This window comes from Sus scrofa, chromosome 15, assembly GCF_054392235.1.
Source record: "Sus scrofa isolate SSC_HxYL_T2T_F1_AM1 chromosome 15, Sscrofa_HxYL_maternal_Yorkshire_Landrace_v2.0, whole genome shotgun sequence".
Lineage (NCBI taxonomy): Eukaryota > Metazoa > Chordata > Mammalia > Artiodactyla > Suidae > Sus > Sus scrofa.
Window position 1 is genome coordinate 69154577 of NC_139397.1, and position 18503 is coordinate 69173079.

Genomic DNA, 18503 nt, shown 5'->3' on the forward strand with positions numbered 1-18503 from the left:
CTCAAAAAAAAATTGTTGAGTAAATATATGGATGAATTTAGAACACCCTATTGTTTCCAAGCATGTAAATACCTACTCATTTTCAAGCAATATCTGTCTAAATTAATTTGAAACACTTCATGGCATGGGTAATAGACTAGGTTCTCCAGAGAAGCAGAAGCACTAGGAGGTAATATATACATACATATTATTTTAAGGAATTGGTTCACATGATTACATGGAAGCAGACCCCCACCCAGGCTGGAAATTCAGGGAAAAGCTGATATTGCAGTCTCAAATTCAAAACCTACAGGTTGGAAAACGAGGCAGGGTTTCTATGTTACATTATCTTTGAGGCAGGATTGCTTTCTGCAGGAAACCAGTTTTTGCTCTTAAGGCCTTCAATTGATTGGATGAGGCTCACGCATAGAATTTTTTTTTTTTTTTTTGGCGGCCACCCTACAGCCTACTGAGTTCCCTGGCCAGGGATCAGATAGACATAGCTGTGACCTAAGCCACACACTGGATCCTTAACCCACTATGCAGGGCAGAGATCAAACCTGTGTCCCAGAGCCTGATCCTGTTGTGCCACAGTGGGAACTCCGTTCACACCCATATTTTGGATGGTAATCTATTGTACTCAAAGTCTACTGATTTAAATGTTAATCTCATCTAAAAAAATACCAGAGTTTCCAGTGGCAGGCTGAGCAGGAGGCAAGCAGAAACCAGTATCCATGTGAATGAGTGTTGCAGTCCCTGGCCTGGGTTAAGTGGGTTAAAGATCCAGCATTGAGCTGCAGTGTAGGTTGCAAACACTGCTCGGAGGCTTCGATCCCGCACTCCTGTGGCTGTGGCTAGGCCAGCAGCTGTAGCTCCAATTTGACCCCTAATCTGGGAACTTCTATATGCCATGGGTGTGGCCCTAAAAAGCAAGAAATAAAATAAAACCTTCCCTGCAACATTTAGACTGGTATTTGACCAAAATGCTGGGCAGATAGCCTAAGTTGACACAAAATTTACCATCACAGCATGCTTGTAAGAAGGACCATTTCATCAATATTATGGTGTCTAGGGTTTATCAGCTTTTGGGGAACCCAAAAATGAGACCTGAAAATAAAATGTGCTGATTCCAAAATGCAAGAAGAAAAGTATAAGTAGGAATTAATAAAGATTTAATTTGGTGACAAAAAGTAAAACCTTTTCCCTAATAACAAATTAAGTGCAACTCGGTTCTTCTGAACCTAGCAACTATATATAATGGAGGTTATGGTTGCATTTATTTATTTATTTATTTATTTATTTAAGATGGCAAAAAGTTTACATCTTTATTTTCACTAACATCTCACTGAAATTCAGAATTTAAGTTTTTATATGTAGATAATAAAGCTCAATATTATTAGCAATAGCTAATATTTAAGCCATTAGAAATCACAAATATTTTATATCATGTCACAGTTGTTGCAGATTTTACAAAATAGCATTTACTCTCACCACTACTTTGAAATTATTACAAACCACTGTTATTTAATGTGGTAAACCGAATATGGTTGCATTTTAATAAGTTTAATATGATGGGAGCTTATTCGTTGCTTAGAGAACCCCTTTCTCCCAGTAATTGCTCTACTGTTTGTCTAGGTCTTTGTGCCACCTGTGGCCTGGAATAAACTCTCCATCTGTTTGGAAACATCCTTCAAGAGCCAATTTAAACATTCCCCCTTCTCCACTTCCCTTGCAAAAAAAAATTCCCTGTCTCTGTGGATGATTGTTTCTTTATTTAGCCACTACAGTGTACAGGTAGTATACTGCACCTATAGTTCTTTAATGAAAGCATTTGCTGCCATTTCCTTCTCCCTAGTTGATTCAAAGCTACTTGAGGGCAGGAGCCATGTCTTATTCATCCTTCTTCCTTCTATTCCTAATGCTTAGCACAGGTCTGTCTTAAAATGGTAGCCCAGGAATTCCCGTCGTGGCTCAGTGGTTAACGAATCCGACTAGGAACTATGAGGTTGTGGGTTCGGTCCCTGGCCTTGCTCAGTGGGTTAAGGATCTGGTGTTGCTGTGAGCTGTGGTGTAGGTTGCAGATGCGGCTTGGATCCCACGTTGTTGTGGCTGTGGTGTAGGCCGGTGGCGACAGCTCCAATTCGACCCCTAGCCTGGGAACCTCCATATGCCAAGGGAGCGGCCCAAGAAATGGCAAAAAGCCAAAAAAAAAAAAAAAAAAAGATGGTAGCTCAGTAATGCTCATCATCTTAATTATTCAATTGTGTTACCTTCAACTACATTCAGCCAATCAGCTTTATCCCCCAGGCTTTAATTTAATTTAATCTTCATAACAATTCTGTTGATGACAACAGAACAATTCTACTGAATAATAGGCATTATTATATCTTTTTTTTTTTTTTTTTTTTTTTTGATGTCGTACATGGCATGTGGATGTTCCTAGGATGGGGATTGAACCTGTTTTACAGCAGTGACAATGCTGGATCCTTAACACTGAGTTACCAGGGAACTCCTATTACATCTTTTTTTTTTTTTTTTTTTTTTTTTAATGGCTTCGACAATGCTGGATCCTTAACCTACTGCTCCCAGGGGATTGAACCTGCACCTCCACAGCAACCTAAGCCGAGGCAGTCGGATTCTTAACCCACTGCACCACAGCAGGAACTCCATGTCTAATTTTAAGATGAAGGCATTCAGAATCAGAGAGGTGAAGTGTTTTGCTCAGAGTTTCCCAGCTACCAGGAGGCTTCCTTTCATGTTTCTTCTGCTGTGTAGAGCTCTCTGTCACTAGCAGGTGGTCCTTGCCCTTAAGATGCTTTTATATCAGGCTGTCCTCTTCCATCCCTTATTTAAGGCAGCTTGCTCTTGCATGCTTGCTCAGAGATGAAAAATGGCTGGTCTAGAACAGCCTGTAATGCTCTGGGCTCAGTGGATAAATCTCTACCAGCCAAGAGATGGACTTTTATTCTTGTCTTGCCTTTAAGCAGTGTCTTTGGCCTTTCTTGTCCACACCCCAAAGAAAAGCTTCTTTTTAAATGTTCCTCTTCACATTTTTGCTTCCTTAAAACCTTTTGGAAAATTTTTTTTTTTTTGCCAAACCCACAACCTGTGGCAGTTCCTGGGCCAGGGATCGAACCTGTGCCACAGCAGTGACAATGCTAGATCCTCAACCCACTAGGCCACCAGGGAACTCCAAAACCTTTGAATTTTAACAAGTCATTATTGAGTACATCGCATGTACCCAGCACTGTTCTATGTGCAGGGAATATAGCAATTAAAAAAAAATTTCCTATGTCTAACTGAATCACTTTGTTGTACAGCAGAAATCAGCACAACAGTGTAAATAAATTATACTTCAATAATACTTTAGAAAAAACAAACAAAAAAACCCCAAAACAAAATTCCTCCCTTGTAGAGCTCATGTTAGAGCAAGCAGATGGGCAATAAAAGAACTGAGAAATAGATCTATAAGGGGTGGGAACGGATACTATGGAAAAAAAGAAAAAAGAAAAAGAAAAGAAGAGAAAGAAAGAAAGGGGATAAGGAAATAACAGACAGAGCCTAAGGAGGGAATGGTTGGGTCTCCCTGCCTCACAGTTCAGGATCTTGCTCCCTGTCCCCAATCCAGCATGTTGACAGCCCACAATGAGAAAATGAGATTTTCTGTTAACTTAGTGAAGAAAATATGACAGTCAGATGACTGGAAAGGCAAATACTGCAGTATGTGAGCAAAATCAGAACTTCAGAACGCTTTTCAGAACGCTTTTCCTACACGTCATTAAGCAATAGAACCCCAAATGCGTTTTGGTCTCTATAGTGAGTTCCTTTTGTCAGAAGGCCAACTTTTACACTGCTTATCTCCAGTGTTCTTGTTTGCCTTTTGCTCACCTAGGCCATCCTAAACCATATAAAAAGATCAAAGAGAGCCCGCTTGGGGCATCTCTTCCAGGACAGCACCAGCTAAGGACTCTGGAAAGTACAATATCTTTTGTTCCAGTTCCTGATGGATTGGCTTCAGCTGTTCTTTCTCCATCCTGTATTATTTTATCAAGGGGCTGCTTTTCCTTTTGCACTTCTGTTTAATTATCTCTGCATTACGGATTCATTTTCCACTCGTGCCAGGTAGGTCTGATGGCTAATTTTGCTCTTATGTCTGTGAATACTGGAGTAGATCAAAAAGCCCAGATTGGAGTGCAGATGTGAATATTAAATATTAATTACACTGGTTGTTTTTAAGTTATCACCACTGCCACTGATGATTGATTGCTTGAACAGAAATATGTCCAATAGAGTGAATCAGAACTAGAACTTGACATCATGTCTGGATTGACCCAGCCAGAGTTGCACAGGTCCACATTAAGTGGGAAAAGGTTGAAAATAAACTGGGGAGAGATGTATGTTGAGATGGTACAGGTATTCCCCAAATGGGTACATCCATATGCCCCAGATGTTTCTGAAGAATTCTATCATTTTCAATAAAAATAAATTTTATTAAATATAAAACTATGTGATTTTTTTTAAACGCCTTTGTATGATTTCTCAGAGAAATGAAACAAGTCAAAACAAATTTTTCTAGGTTAGCTATATCTCAACCTGGGCTCCAATTATTATTGTCACTAGAGATTTGATTAACTTGATTGAAATAATTTTTTTATAGCTACTAAACTCAATACACCAGAGGTAGTCCCTATTTTTTTTAAAAAAAAGCTTTATTGGAATATCTTTTGTAAAGTGAAAAATCTATTGCCAAAGTTCTACCTCCTAATAATTCACTTATTTTTGAAATTAGGATTTGTATATATCGGGGATTCTTAAATAAAATCTAGCTGTCTGTAGCAATCAGGATGGCTGAGTTTGATAAACTACGGTAGGTTATTACATGTTCACAACTCTTTGACAGCCCCTTACCTTTGTTTGGGAGATGAGGGAAGCAGTTGTTAAAAAAAAAAAAAAAAAAAAAAAAAAAAGGAGTTCCCGTCGTGGCACAGTGGTTAACGAATCCGACTAGGAACCATGAGGTGGCGGGTTCGGTCCCTGCCCTTGCTCAGTGGGTTAAGGATCCAGTGTTGCCGTGAGCTGTGGTGTAGGTTGCAGACGAGGCTCGGATCCCACGTTGCTGTGGCTCTGGCGTAGGCCGGTGGCTACAGCTCCGATTCGACCCCTAACCTGGGAACCTCCATATGCCGCGGGAGCGGCCCAAAGAAATAGCAAAAAGACAAAAAAAAAAAAAAGTTTCCTATTGATAAAGAATCACAAACACTAGGAGTACCCTTGTGGTTCAGAGGGTCAAGGATCTGGTGTTCACCTCAGTGGCTGGGCTCACTGCTATGGTATGGGTTCAATCTCTATGCCCAGGTGCAGGGGGGTGGGGGGAATCAGACTCATGCAAAATGAATGCAAAAAATAAGGGTTAATCCTGTAGGTTAAGATTGCTGGCTTTGGAGTCAACCTGGTGAGTCATGACACCCCCCTCACTGCCTGGGTGTCCTTTGTGTATGTGAATAAACTGAGTTTATCTGTAAAATAAATAAAATGGAAATAATAATGCCTACCTCATGGGATTATTTTAAGACTTAAACAAAGATGTTTCTTATAAAGGGGTTATTAGCATAATACCCAGAATAAAATAAGCACTTAAAAAGAATCATGCATTCTGCACTGTCCATATGTGCACATTTTAATGTTTACAGATTTTCAGGACAGTTACTTCCGGGAAGAGTACTGTTTCATGTTTCACTTCTGCGGTATAAAGAATAAACATTTTCCCTTATTTTATGATGGCAGGGAGGCGAAGGCTTGGGCCACAGTGTTTATCAGGGCGGGTGGGGGAGGATTCACTCCTAAGCATAGGTTCAAAATGCAGCTCAGGAAACTGCAGGGCCTGTGGAATAGAATTTCTCACACCCAGACACCTACCATCTCCCTCAAGAAAGAAAGAAATTCTTGCAAAGGCATGTGCGTCAGCACCAAGAAGCTGTGATATAGAGGAGTTCCTCTTTTTTTTTTTTCTTTCTTTTTTGGCCACACGCATGGCATATGCATTGAACCTGTGCCACAGCAGTGACCAGAGCCATGGTAGTGAAAACACTGGAGCCTCAGCCCGCTGAACCACCAGGGATCTCCTGAGAAATTCCTCTTTGATTCACTTTTCCTGTCCTGGACCACTCAGTCCCTGTTTCACAATTTTTTTTTTTCCTGACCTCTTTGTTCAGATGTATTAATTAGGTACCAATTAAAAGGAAAAAGCAAACACATCTTCACACATGGAAAGAGGAGCCAAGTCCTAATAATGTGGGATCTTTGGGGCCTTTGCAGATTCACTGGCTTCCAAAGGAGACACATTTCCCAAACCACTTCATTGATGTGGGTATTTCCAGCATTACAGAAAGTGCTAAATCATGAGGTCTTAAGGGAGAATTAAGGGCAGATGTAAAGACAAATATCATATGATATTCCTTATATGTGGAAACTTAAAAAATAATATGAAGAACTTATTTACAAAACAGAAATAGACTCAGAGACATAGAAAACAAACTTACGGTTACTAAAGGGGATGAGGGGGTTAGAGATAAATTAGGAGTTTGGGATTAACACATATACACTATTATATATATAATAAACAACAAGGGCCTGCTGTATACCACAAGGAACTATATTCAATATCTTATAATAACCTATAATAGATAAGAATCTGAAAAAGAATATATATATACATATATACATAACTGAGTCATTTTGCTGTATATTTGAAGCACTATGTATCAACTATACTTCAATAAATTAAAAAAAAAAAACATGGGGGTTCCCATTGTGGCTCATTGGGTTAAAGACCCAACATTGTCTCTGTGAGGATGTGGGTTTGACCCCTAGACTCACTCGGTGGGTTAAGGATCCATCGTTGCCTCAAACAGTGATGTAAGCAGCAGGCGCAGCTCTGATTCTACCCCTAGACTGAGAACTTCCATATGCTGCAGATGTGGCCAGAAAAAGGAAACAAAACAAAATATTATACTCAAGGATCTACCATATAGCACAGGGTAATCTACTCAATACTGTGTAATAATCTATATGAGAAAAGAATCTGAACAGGAATGGATATATGTATAACTGATTTACTTTGCTGTACACCTGAAATTGACACAACTTTCTAAGTCAACTATCCTCCAATAAAATTTATTTAAAACCCCCCAAAATATTATACTAATGATAGCTTTATTCAAAGCACATATTATATGATTTTATTTGTATTAATTAGGAGAGTAGGCTAAACTATGTATGCATTTGTCAAAAATTACTAAATAGGATGTGAGGGAGATCTGGCTGTGACATCTGTCACCTTGTTGATTCCCAGAGTTGTTTCAGCTGATCTGGTGGGCTAGGTTGGTGTTCCCTTTCTTCCTCACCGCTCTATGTGTGTCCCTCCTGAAGCTGCACCCTGAAGAACCCCCTTCCTGAGGTACAGATTGTTAAACAATACAGTTAGAGGGGCTGTAATTGAATTTGCAAATAGTTATCAAAGGGAGGTACTGAGTCCCCCGCCCCCACCTCTAAGGCCCAGGGCAGTGCCACCCTGTGAAGAGGAAGAGCCTCACCTGGACATGGTGATGCCTCCATCCCCGTCATTTTTGTGGAGAGGTAGCGGGTACCTGGCCGGGGGTGGCCCTAATGGGAAACATTCTGGACCTGTCCCACAGGATCGTGGGGAGCAGGTGTCAAAGAGGGGTGCCCGGTGTTGTCAAGATTTGTCTCCAGAGGAAGTGGTTTACAAATCGACTCTGGCTCTTCCCCCCACGTTTCTCTCCTTCAGAAGAACACAAGGAAGGCACCAGAGTGACAACAGGGTGACTCTTGAAGGAGGGTGGGTGCGGCCCACCTCCATTGGTTTCCCCGGGTGAATTGCCATCTGGAGTGACTTAGGTGTCGCTGTGCCGGGTGCCCTGTGTTTCAGGTACCTCTTCCTCCTGGCGGGAGGGGGCGCACTGGCCGTGGCCGCCATGGGTGCTTTCGCTGTGCTGGTCTTCGTCCCGGCTCTGGGCGCCGTGGTCCTGATCCACTCGCTCGGCCCCCGGCACGTCCACAGGCCGACCTTCCTCTTTCAGATGAGCTGGCAGACGCTGTGCCATCTGGGACTGCACTACACGGAGTATTATCTGCAAGAATCTCCTTCCACAAGGTAAAGCGGCCCGGTTCTTGTGCTGGGACCCAGCACGCCAGGGGTTTGCTTGCACCTGGGCGGAGGTGGAGAGCACCTGGGTGTTGAGTTTGAATCCGATTTCTTCCACATCTCAGCAGTGTGATCTTGAGTGAGTCACTCAACCTCTCTCAGCCTCGGTGTGTTTTTCTGAAATAAAGGATGTGTGTGTGTGTGTGTGTGTGTGTGCGCGCATGTGTGTGTTTTGGGGGGAGAACAATACCTATCTTGCAAGCCTCTTATGTTATAGGTAATGAATACAAGTGTAATTATGCAACTAACATCCTAATGACTACTATGTGCTGCCTGTGTGGCACATTGCCTGGCATTATTGTAATTGTCACTGTGCCAGAAAAAGGGGGTGGGGACCAGGAGTCCTGAGGCCTACAGATGAGGCCAGCCTGGAGGTGACTAAGCACAGGACACATGCCTTAGTGTGGGTGGTTCAGACACATTGCTAGCAGCCTCCCCTCCCTTGTCACAGGACAGGGAAGATTTAAATATACTGTAAACCTTTGCTGCCTTCCCACAGCACCTGCTTTGCAAGAGTTTAACTTTCATTGAGACTCAGCTATTCCAACCTCGAAAAAGAGGTCACCCAATCCAGGAAAAAAAAAATCAGATGCTAAATAGAATCTAGGGAATGTATTTTCTGGATCAGTGAGCTCACCAAGATTAGAGGGAAACAAGTACCTCCGTCATCCTGAGGTGTGCTGTGCCCTCTGCTACCACCGCTGGTCTGGCTCCATGGTCGCTCAGTGAACTGGAGCCATGCCCTGTCCAGGACTGTCACTTCTCTGATTCCAGCTGCCACTGGTTCCTCCTTTTGCCATCCTCCCACACCCTTTCCTTTCCTTTGTTCTGACTCTTTTCACCAAAGACTACAGGGCCTGCTTCTCTGAAGAAAAGACAAGATGGTGGGTGGGTAGTGAGTGGACAGTACTGACTTAGGATTTCAGGAGGAAGTCGGACATGATAGGGGCTGGAGAAGCAAGTAGAACAGGATCTGGCTGGATGGGAGGGAGACCGAGCCAGAGCTGAGTTGGGAAGATGCATTACATTGCTCTGGCTCTCATACAAAATACTCAGACACAGTTGGCTTCAATAACACACGTTTATTTCCTCTGGAGGCTGGAAGTCCAAGGTCAAGGTGTTCTCAGGTTCGGCTTCTCCTGAGGCCCTTCTCCTTGGCTTGTAGGTGCCTTCTTCTCCCTGTGCTTTCACATGGTTGTCCCTCTGTGTGTGTGTCCTGATCTCGCTCTCTCTTTTTTTTCAGAGCTGCACCTGAGGCATATAAAATTTCCCAGGCTAGGAGTTGAATCAGAGCTGTAGCTGCCGGCCTACGCCACAGCCACAACAATGCCAGATCTGAGCTGTGTCTGTGACCTACACCACAGTTCACGGCAACACCGGATCCTTAACCCACTGAGTGAGACCAGGGATTGAACCTAGGTCTTCATGGATACTAATTGGGTTCATTACCCCTGAGTCACAATGGGAACTCCCTGATCTCTTCTTACAAGGAAACCGGTCATTTTGGATTAGGGCCCAATCCTCAAGACCTCGTTTTACTTTAATCTTTAAAGACTCATCTCCAAAAAAGTCACATTCGGAGGTATGGCAAGTTAGGACTTCCAACATATGAATGGGGTGGGGGGGAGCTGCACAGTCAGCCCTTAACAGAAGGTGAGTGAACAGGGATTGGTGGCGTTTGTCGGCAACTTTGCTGACTATTAGGATAAGTCAAATAAGGGGGTCAGTTGTCGTTAAGTTCTCAGACACCACAGATAGAAACAGCAGTGGTTAGGAACCAGTGCCATTTTCTTCCTGTGGGACAATATTCCTGAGTGTAGAGTGTGTCACTCTACAATTTTCATTAATTTTCTCCATGATAATCTTGCCAAGAGGACCTTCTGTACTCGGTGATGGTGAGGCTGGAACAGCTCGGGTGACTAGTTAAGAACACACCTCAACTTGCTAATGACTCAGCATACCCCTGAACCTCTAGCCTGACTCACTATTCCTCAGGCCCAGTCCCAGAGCCTGCAGAATCTCACAGTCAGAGACTGGTTCACATTCCAAATCTTCAACTCCCTATAATCTCTGTAGGAAGAACTAAGATGAAACACAACTAAAGTTTCATTTCTCCTATGACAATTTTCACCCAGACCCCTGATCCTAAGCTTTATAAGCTATTCCTAGAAATACTATAATCAATATTTCACCACAATATTCCTTGTCATTATTCTATTTGACTCTCTGAGTAAGGATTCATTTCCCCATTTAGCTTTCCATCCTGCTCAGAGGAGCTTGTGGTTCTGAATTAACCCAAGAATCTTTGCGGGGGCACGGCAAGCCATGAAATTGGCAGTAATTGTTTAGAGCTACCTGTTTGCCGTGGGTCTTGTGTGAGAGATTGGAAGGAGATAAACATGGAGTTTTTGGTTTGTTCATTTGTTTATTTAATGGTCACACCTGTACCATATGGAAGTTCCCGGGCCAAGGACTGAATCTGAGCTATAGCTGCGACCTATACTGAATCCTTTAACCCACTGTGCTGGGTGGGGGATTGAACCCTTGCCTCTGCAGTGACCCAAGCCGCTGCTGTTGCATTCTTAACCCACTGTGCCACAGCAGGAAATCCTGAATGTGGAATTTTTTTTTTTACATTAAAAAACAAAATTTCTGAGCTTCCTCTGTGGCACAACACGATAGATGGTGTCTTGGGAGCCCTGGGACATGGGTTTGATCCCAGCCTGTCACGGTGGGTTAAGGATCTGGCGTTGCTGCAGCGTCTACAGTTTGGATCTGATCCCTTGCCCAGGAGCCCCACATGCCATGGGGTGGCCCAAAATTAAAAACAACAAAATGAATCTCTTTCAGGTTCTGCATCACTCTTTCTTCCCTCATGCTCTTGACCCAGAGGGTCACATCCCTCTCCCTGGACATTTTTGAGGGCAAAGTGGAGGTGGCATCGGAAGCTGTAGGAAGCGAGAGTTCTCTGCCTAAGCGTCTGTGGAAGGCACTGCCCTATTGCAGCTACTTGCTCTTTTTCCCTGCTCTCCTTGGAGGCCCTCTGTGTTCCTTCCAGAGATTTCAGTCTCATGTTCAAGGGCCCAGGAGTTGGGATCCCAGGCACTCTCTCTGGGCTCTGACCTGGCAGGGGCTGCAGATTCTGGGACTAGAGTGTCTGAAGGTGGCCATGAGGTGGGCGGTGAGCGTAGGGGCTGGATTGACTGATTGTCGGCACTTGCAATGCGTCTATGTCATGTGGTCCATGGCTGGGCTCTTCAAACTCACCTACTATTCCCACTGGATCCTGGATGAGTCCCTCCTCCAAGCAGCGGGCTTTGGTTCTGGGTTTGGTGGGAGCACCGGTGAGGAAAGTTTTGTCCCTGATGCAGACATTTGGACGCTGGAAACCACCCACAAGCTATCCCTATTCACCAGAAAGTGGAACCACAGCACAGCACAGTGGCTCCGGCGCCTTGTTTTCCAGCAGGGCAGGACCTGGCCCTTGTTGCAGACATTCGTCTTCTCCGCCTGGTGGCACGGACTCCACCCAGGGCAAGTGTTTGGTTTCCTCTGCTGGGCTGTGATGGTGAAAGCCGATTACCTGATCCACACCTTTGCCAAGGTATCCATCAGGTCCCAGCTGATGTGGCTGCTCTACAGAACTCTCACCTGGGCCCACACACAGCTCATCATTGCCTACATAATACTGGCTGTGGAGGCCAGGAGTCTCTCCTCTCTCTGGTTGCTGTGTAATTCTTACAACAGTGTCTTCCCCATGGTGTACTGTATTTTGTTTTTTCTATTAGCAAAGAGAAAGCATAAATGTAACTGACATCTTTCCCCAGCCTTCACCTTATACACCTATTGAAACAGACTTTAGAAAGTGCCAGCAGAAATGAATCCGACTAGGAACCATGAGGTTGAGGGTTCGATCCCTGGCCTTGCTCAGTGGGTTAAGGTTAAAGATCCAGTGTTGCCGTGAGCTGTGGTGTAGGTCACAGATGTGGCTCAGATCTGGCGTTGCTCTGGCTCTGGTGTAGGCTGGTGGCTACAGCTCCGATTCAACTCCTAGCCTGGGAACCTCCCTATGCCGTGGGTATGGCCCTAAAAGGACAAAAAGACAGACACACATACACACAAAAAAGAAAGTGCTAGATGGTGCCTTGAAGATGCATGTGCTTGAGCCTTTCCATAATAAAAGTGTTTAAGTATTGAAAGTGCCAGCAGAAATGAATCCGACTAGGAACCATGAAGTTAAGGGTTTGATACCTGGCCTCGATCAGTGGGTTAAGGATACAGCGTTGCCATGAGCTGTGGTGTGGGTCACAGACACAGCCAGCAGCAACAGCTCTGATTAGACCCCTAGCCTGAGAACCTCCATATGCCCTGGGAGGGGCCCTAGAAAAGGCAAAAAGACAAAAATAAATAAATAAATAAATAAATAAAAGTATTGAATGTCTATACCTGATGCCTTGGCATAGGGATTTGCGTATCTACTTTAATAAGCTATTAATAATGTTACTACGGATTGAGAAAAGAGAAAGACATGATTTCCTCCCTTAGGTTTACAGTTTAGGTGTGGAAGTAAAGTTTAGGTTTAATATGATACATAAAAACATTCGGCACTGCAAACCAAATGGGAAATCGTATATACAGATGATTTCCAACTTAAGATTTTTTTTTTTTGGCCGTGCCCGCAGCATGTGGAAGTTCCCAGGCCAGGGACGAACCCGAGCCACAGCAGTGACAACACTGGATCCTTAACCACTGAAACCCCCTGATGGTTTGAGTTACGACTTTTCGACTTTACAGTACTGCAAAAGCAATACGCATTCAGTAGGAGCCATACTTCTTTGAATTTTGAATTGTCATCTTTTCCTGGATGGCAATTTATGATACAATGCTCCCTAGTGATGCTGGGGCAGGGCAGCCGCAGCTCTGAGTCAGTCACGTGATCACAGGAGTAAAGAACTGATACACTTCCAACCATTCTGGACTCAGACAACATCCACTTTCAGTACAGTATTCAATCAATTACATGAGATATTCAACACATTAATACAAAGAGACATTGTGTTAGATGATTTTGCCCAACTGTAGGCTAATGTTAAGTGTTCTGAGCATGTTTAATGTAGGCTAGGTTATGATGTTCTGTAGGTTAGGTGTGTTAAATGCATTTTCAGCTTATGATGGGTTTATCAGGGTGGAACCCTATTATCAGTGGAGGAAGATCTGTATGTGGACATCCAAAAATTGAGTGTCCAATAGGTCCACTTGGTCCTGGAATATGAATTTAGCAAGACAAAACCAACAACAAAACAAAACATAAATCATATTATCATACTGATTTTTCACATGATCTAGAGACTCATCCCTCTCTATAGGTAATTGGAAAAACTTGGTTAAAAAATGGAAAGGTTGATATTACATCAGAGATATGTTAAACCAAAAATCCAGTGAAGACTAAATAACCACTTACATCACTGCTAATTGCAAAACTGACTCATGAAATATGTCCCACAAAGAGATCAGTAACAAAAGTAAACATTGTTTTGGTACAGCCTTGAGGGTCTGGTCCTTTTTCTTGGCATATCCTAAATAACTTCCTCTGTTAGGATTTAAAATACACCAAGAGAAAGATGTAGGACTCCCAAGTTACAGTGAAGCAATATCGTTTTTTTTTTTTGTTTGTTTTTTTTTTTTTTTGTCTTTTTGCTATTTCTTGGGCCGCTCCCATGGCATATGGAGGTTCCCAGGCTAGGGGTCTAATCAGAGCTGTAGCTACTGGCCTACGCCAGAGCCACAGCAACGTGGAATCCGAGCCGCGTCTGCAACCTACACCACAGCTCACGGCAATGCCGGATCATTAACCCACTGAGCAAGGGCAGGGACCGAACCCGAAACCTCATGGTTCCTAGTCGGATTCGTTAACCACTGTGCCACGACGGGAACTCCAAAGTTCCAGAACCAGGTATTGAACCCAAGCCACAGCAATGACAATGCTGAATATTGAGCCTCTAGGCCACAGGGGACTCCAATATCATTGTAACTAGCATTTCCCCAGTACTACTACATCAGTGGATCACCTGGATGATGATATAACTTACTTTTTTCTTTAACTTTAACTCACCTCACTTTATTTTTTTTTCTTCCTTTTTAGGGCTGCACCCATGGCATATGCAAGTTCCCAGGCTAGGGGTCAAACTGGAGTTGCAGCTGCTGGCCTACACCATAGCCACAGCATCTCAGGATCCACGCTGCATCTGTTACCCACACCACAGCTTGCAGCAACGTAGATCCTTTAACCCACTGAGTGAGGTTAGGGATCTAACTCTCATCCTCACAGATACTAGTCGGGTTCTTAACCCACTGAGCCACAACGGGAACTCCTAACTCACCTTATTTTAAAAATATGCCCTCTTTCTAAGCAGTAGCATTGGTGAAAATTGGCTTTTGTGTACTAATTATATTTTGTTCTGAGGCTCACTAAAAGAAACACGTTATTTCTTTAAATGAGAAGCATTTGTGTACTGCTGAAAATCATCTGCTAACCCCAGGATTACATCTATGCCATCACATGAAGCAATGTACAAGTATCTAAACTTCTAAAACCAATTATATTCATCCTCAAAATATAAAAACGCAAGAAAGCTTTTAATCTTTAACCTGACAAAGATAATACTAAGAAGTTATGGATCACTTGGAAAGTTATTTTGGAGTTCGCTGATGGCTCAGTGGGTTAAGGATCCAGCATTGTCACTGCTGTGGCTCAGGTCACGGCTGTGGCATAGGTTCAATCCCTGGTATGGGAAGTTCTACATGCTGTGGGTGCAATGGAAAAAAAGTTATGGCAGTTATCACTCACTAACATTAGAGCAAAGAAACAGCCCCCAATCTTAACACATAGAAAACAGCACAACAAGCAGCAAGGGCCTTGAACAGGTGGCATGAATGTGTTGTGGTCTTAATCTACACTTTCTCTCACTACACCCAATAGCTCAGAGGAGACAATGCGGACAAATGGGGTTTCCAGGGTTGGGGACAAAGAGGAAATAGTAACTAGCCAAGAGAGTGTTAAGACTCTAAGATCATCACAAGCACTGAAATAGCAATCCTTAGGGAGTTCTTGTTGTGGCTCAGCAGAAACGAATATGACTAGGAACCATGAGGTTGCAAGTTTGATCCCTGCCCTTGCTCAGTGTGTTAAGGACCCAGCATTTCCTTGTGCTGTGGTGTAGGTCACAGACACGGCTTGGATGCTGCATTGCTGTGGCTGTGGTGTAGGCCAGCAGCAACAGCTCCAGTTAGACCCCTAGCTTGGGAACCTCCATATGCTGCAGGTGAGGCCCTGGGGGGGGGGAAGGTAAAAAAGAAATGGCAATCCTTAGAATCCACCCAGAGAGGCAAGTGGGATAGTAGTGTCATAAATTGCTAGAAAAGTTTAATCATTGTAGCATTATTTATTATGGAAAAAAAGATTCAACAAGAGAATAATTTAAGTCCCTCAAATTATGAGGGACTGTTATAGGGCCATTAAAAATGAATTTTTATAGAGTCACTTGTGGGGAGCTGGCTACATGGTTCCCCAATTATGAAAATCTTTCAAACTGTACACTTCAGATTCATCCAAGTTTCTGTGTATCTGTTACACTTCACTGATTTTAAGTGAGTGCTTTTAATGGTTAGGGAAGTGATTATGGGAATGTTCAATTTTAAAAGGAGTTGGTTAATGAAGTCTTTTAAAGTGCAACTTGCTCTCCGTATCTGGCTAGGGGTAATTTCTGCTTCTCTGATTGGTTAAAATCAGGACATCTACTTCCTTGTCTTTCTAGTTGCATCTTCTAGGAAGTGTTTCCTTTAGCTGGACAGTTTCAAGAGTGAGGCAATGTGAGGGAATTACTCCTGGGAGTAGTCTGTCTGCAGAGGCGATCTTGGGACCCCAGAAGGGCAGAGAACAGAGTCTGCATCTTCTGTCCTTGTTTCCTTTGTTAGCACTTAACTCTCTCAGTTCCTGGCTGCTTGACAGCGTTTTCTTTTTCTTTATGGCCAAACCTGCAACATATGGAAGTTCCTAGGCTGGGGTTCAAATTGGAGCTGCAGCTGATCCCTATGACAAAGTCCTGGCAACACCAGATCCTTAACTCACTGAGTGAGGCTAGGGATCAAACCTGCACCCACATAGAGAGAATATCAAGTCCTTGATCCACTGAGTCTCAAAGGGAACTCAGACAACTTATTTTTTATTTTTTGGCCACACCCATGTGGAACTTCCTGGCCAGGGGTTGAACCACGCCACAGCAGTAACCGGAGTCACAGCAGTGACAACACTGAATCTTTAATCTCTAGGCCACCAGGGAACTCCTCTTTGGCAACTTTAGTTTCCGTTTCCCTCAGTTACTGATTGTCACTCCCAGGACCCTGCCATTGCCTCCCAGATTCCCTTTGACACATGGCCAAGTGCACCTGCTTCTTTTCCTCTTACTATAAATCTCATGGCTCTGACCTTGCTTCTAGAACTGGCTTTGATGTTTTCTTCTCTTGTTTGATCTAGAAGTGGCCCCAGCCCACCTTTGCTTTCTAGTTTTTCCTGGCTCCTATGTTGACAAATCATGCTCATCTTCTGCAAATGCCAGTTAAAGGTCAGCAGCCTCTGACCTGTGGGCTAAAGCCCTGGACAAGTGAATTAGATTCTCTGGGCCAAGTATTAGGGCTATGCCCCCAGTGGGTATACATGTCCTGACTTCTGGCCTCTCACCTCCATATCAGCCAGATTACTCTGAGGGGTTTGGTAGGAGCCCTTAAAAACCTGCCCCTCCAGGGGACCTCATCTCACTGTGTGACACTATCATGTGAGATTCTAGAGACTGGAAATCCCGACAAGTGGGATTAGCCATGATAACTGAAAAGCTCAGAATGCTGGTGTTGATGCAAATAATCGAACAACAATCTCTAATAAGGAGTAGAAGAGAGTTTTATTCGAGCCAAGCTGGGCCTGGGAGTGCAGTCTCCACCAAAGAAGAAAGTGCTCGGGAGAAGCATGGTTTTCACTACAGTTTTGTATCTGGTCAGAACAGAGCCTACATCAAACATGACAGGGTTACACATCTTCAAGGTTTCTACAGATAGTACACAGTGAGTCAGCATGACCCCTAAGATAATTAATACTCCTTATCTTCAAAGCATTGGCATCACAGGAAGAGGGGCTTATAAGAGCAAAACCCACAAGGTTACAGTTAGTTATATGAGTTGTTTACCAAGAATTATAACTGGGGAGTTCCCGTTGTGGCTCAGTGGTAAGTATCTTTGAGGACGAACGTTTGATCCCTGGCTCTGCTCAGTGGGTTAAGGATGGGGTATTGCAGTGGCTGTGGTGTAGGCTGGCGGCTATAGCTCTGATTTGACCTGTAGCCTGGGACCTTCCAGATGCTATGGGTGTGACCCTAAAAATAAAATAGCATATGACAAAGATAAGTCAAAATCTATCCATCTTAATTTAATCCTAAGAAGTTGTTCAATTGTGAACACTTTTAGAAACCATCTTCAAATGTTCTCTGTAAGTAGTATGTATACCGAGCTTTCAGGAAAATCTGTCCTATTGTGGGGAGGTTCACAAATCTATACATGTTCACTGACATTTATGCCACATTCTATTTACATAATACCAAATAACTGATCTGACAAGAGAAAGACATTTCTGATATTAAATTCCAAGCTGTAAATCAAGATTACCAAATTATAAAGCAGTAATGCTCTTTCAAACACATATGGAAATACTCATGCTCATTCTATAATGCTGTATTCTATTTGATAGTCCCTATGGTTGTAAACTGCAGCAAATTTCTTTCATAGTGTTAGCCATTTACTGGCTCCTAACATAAAAATTTCCTGATTTCCCCCTATTAGTATTGCCTCTAAGCACACAAGGGAAAACAGAACTGTAATTGAAAAAGGAATGTTTTATGGTCTTAATTTCTCACTCGTGGGAACAGTTTTTGACTCCCGCTGTTTTGTTCTCTCCAACTGGAATTTACAGGATTAAGAGTTAACATCTAAATTGTTGTGACTACAGTATAGAGTTCTAAACCCAGGGATGAATTCAGATAATCTTCAAAGACTGGATGCAAAATACACAGTACAATGCTTCCTATAAAAACAAACTGCAAAACTGTCTCCATCTCTAGAGTTTCTGGCAACTGAAAACAGTGAAGAGAGATAACAAACGGTGAAGAGAGATTTAAGATCTCAGAAGTTAGATAGCGGTCTGTGACCCGGTGCTCCCTCTCACCACCCCCTTCTCAGATAGACAGTTAACAAGGAC

At 43.2% G+C, this 18503-nt stretch overlaps 1 protein-coding gene across 1 annotated transcript; it reads left to right on the forward strand.

Moving 5' to 3' along the window:
• Nucleotides 1-3912: 3912 nt before the first annotated feature.
• On the forward strand, nt 3913-12648 carry MBOAT4 (membrane bound O-acyltransferase domain containing 4). The gene is given in 3 exon segments (NM_001190423.1): nt 3913-4101; nt 7928-8152; nt 11054-12648. Coding segments are annotated over 3 exon segments (1308 nt in total). The 5' UTR covers nt 3913-3982; the 3' UTR covers nt 12018-12648.
• The last annotated feature ends 5855 nt before the right edge of the window (nt 12649-18503 follow it).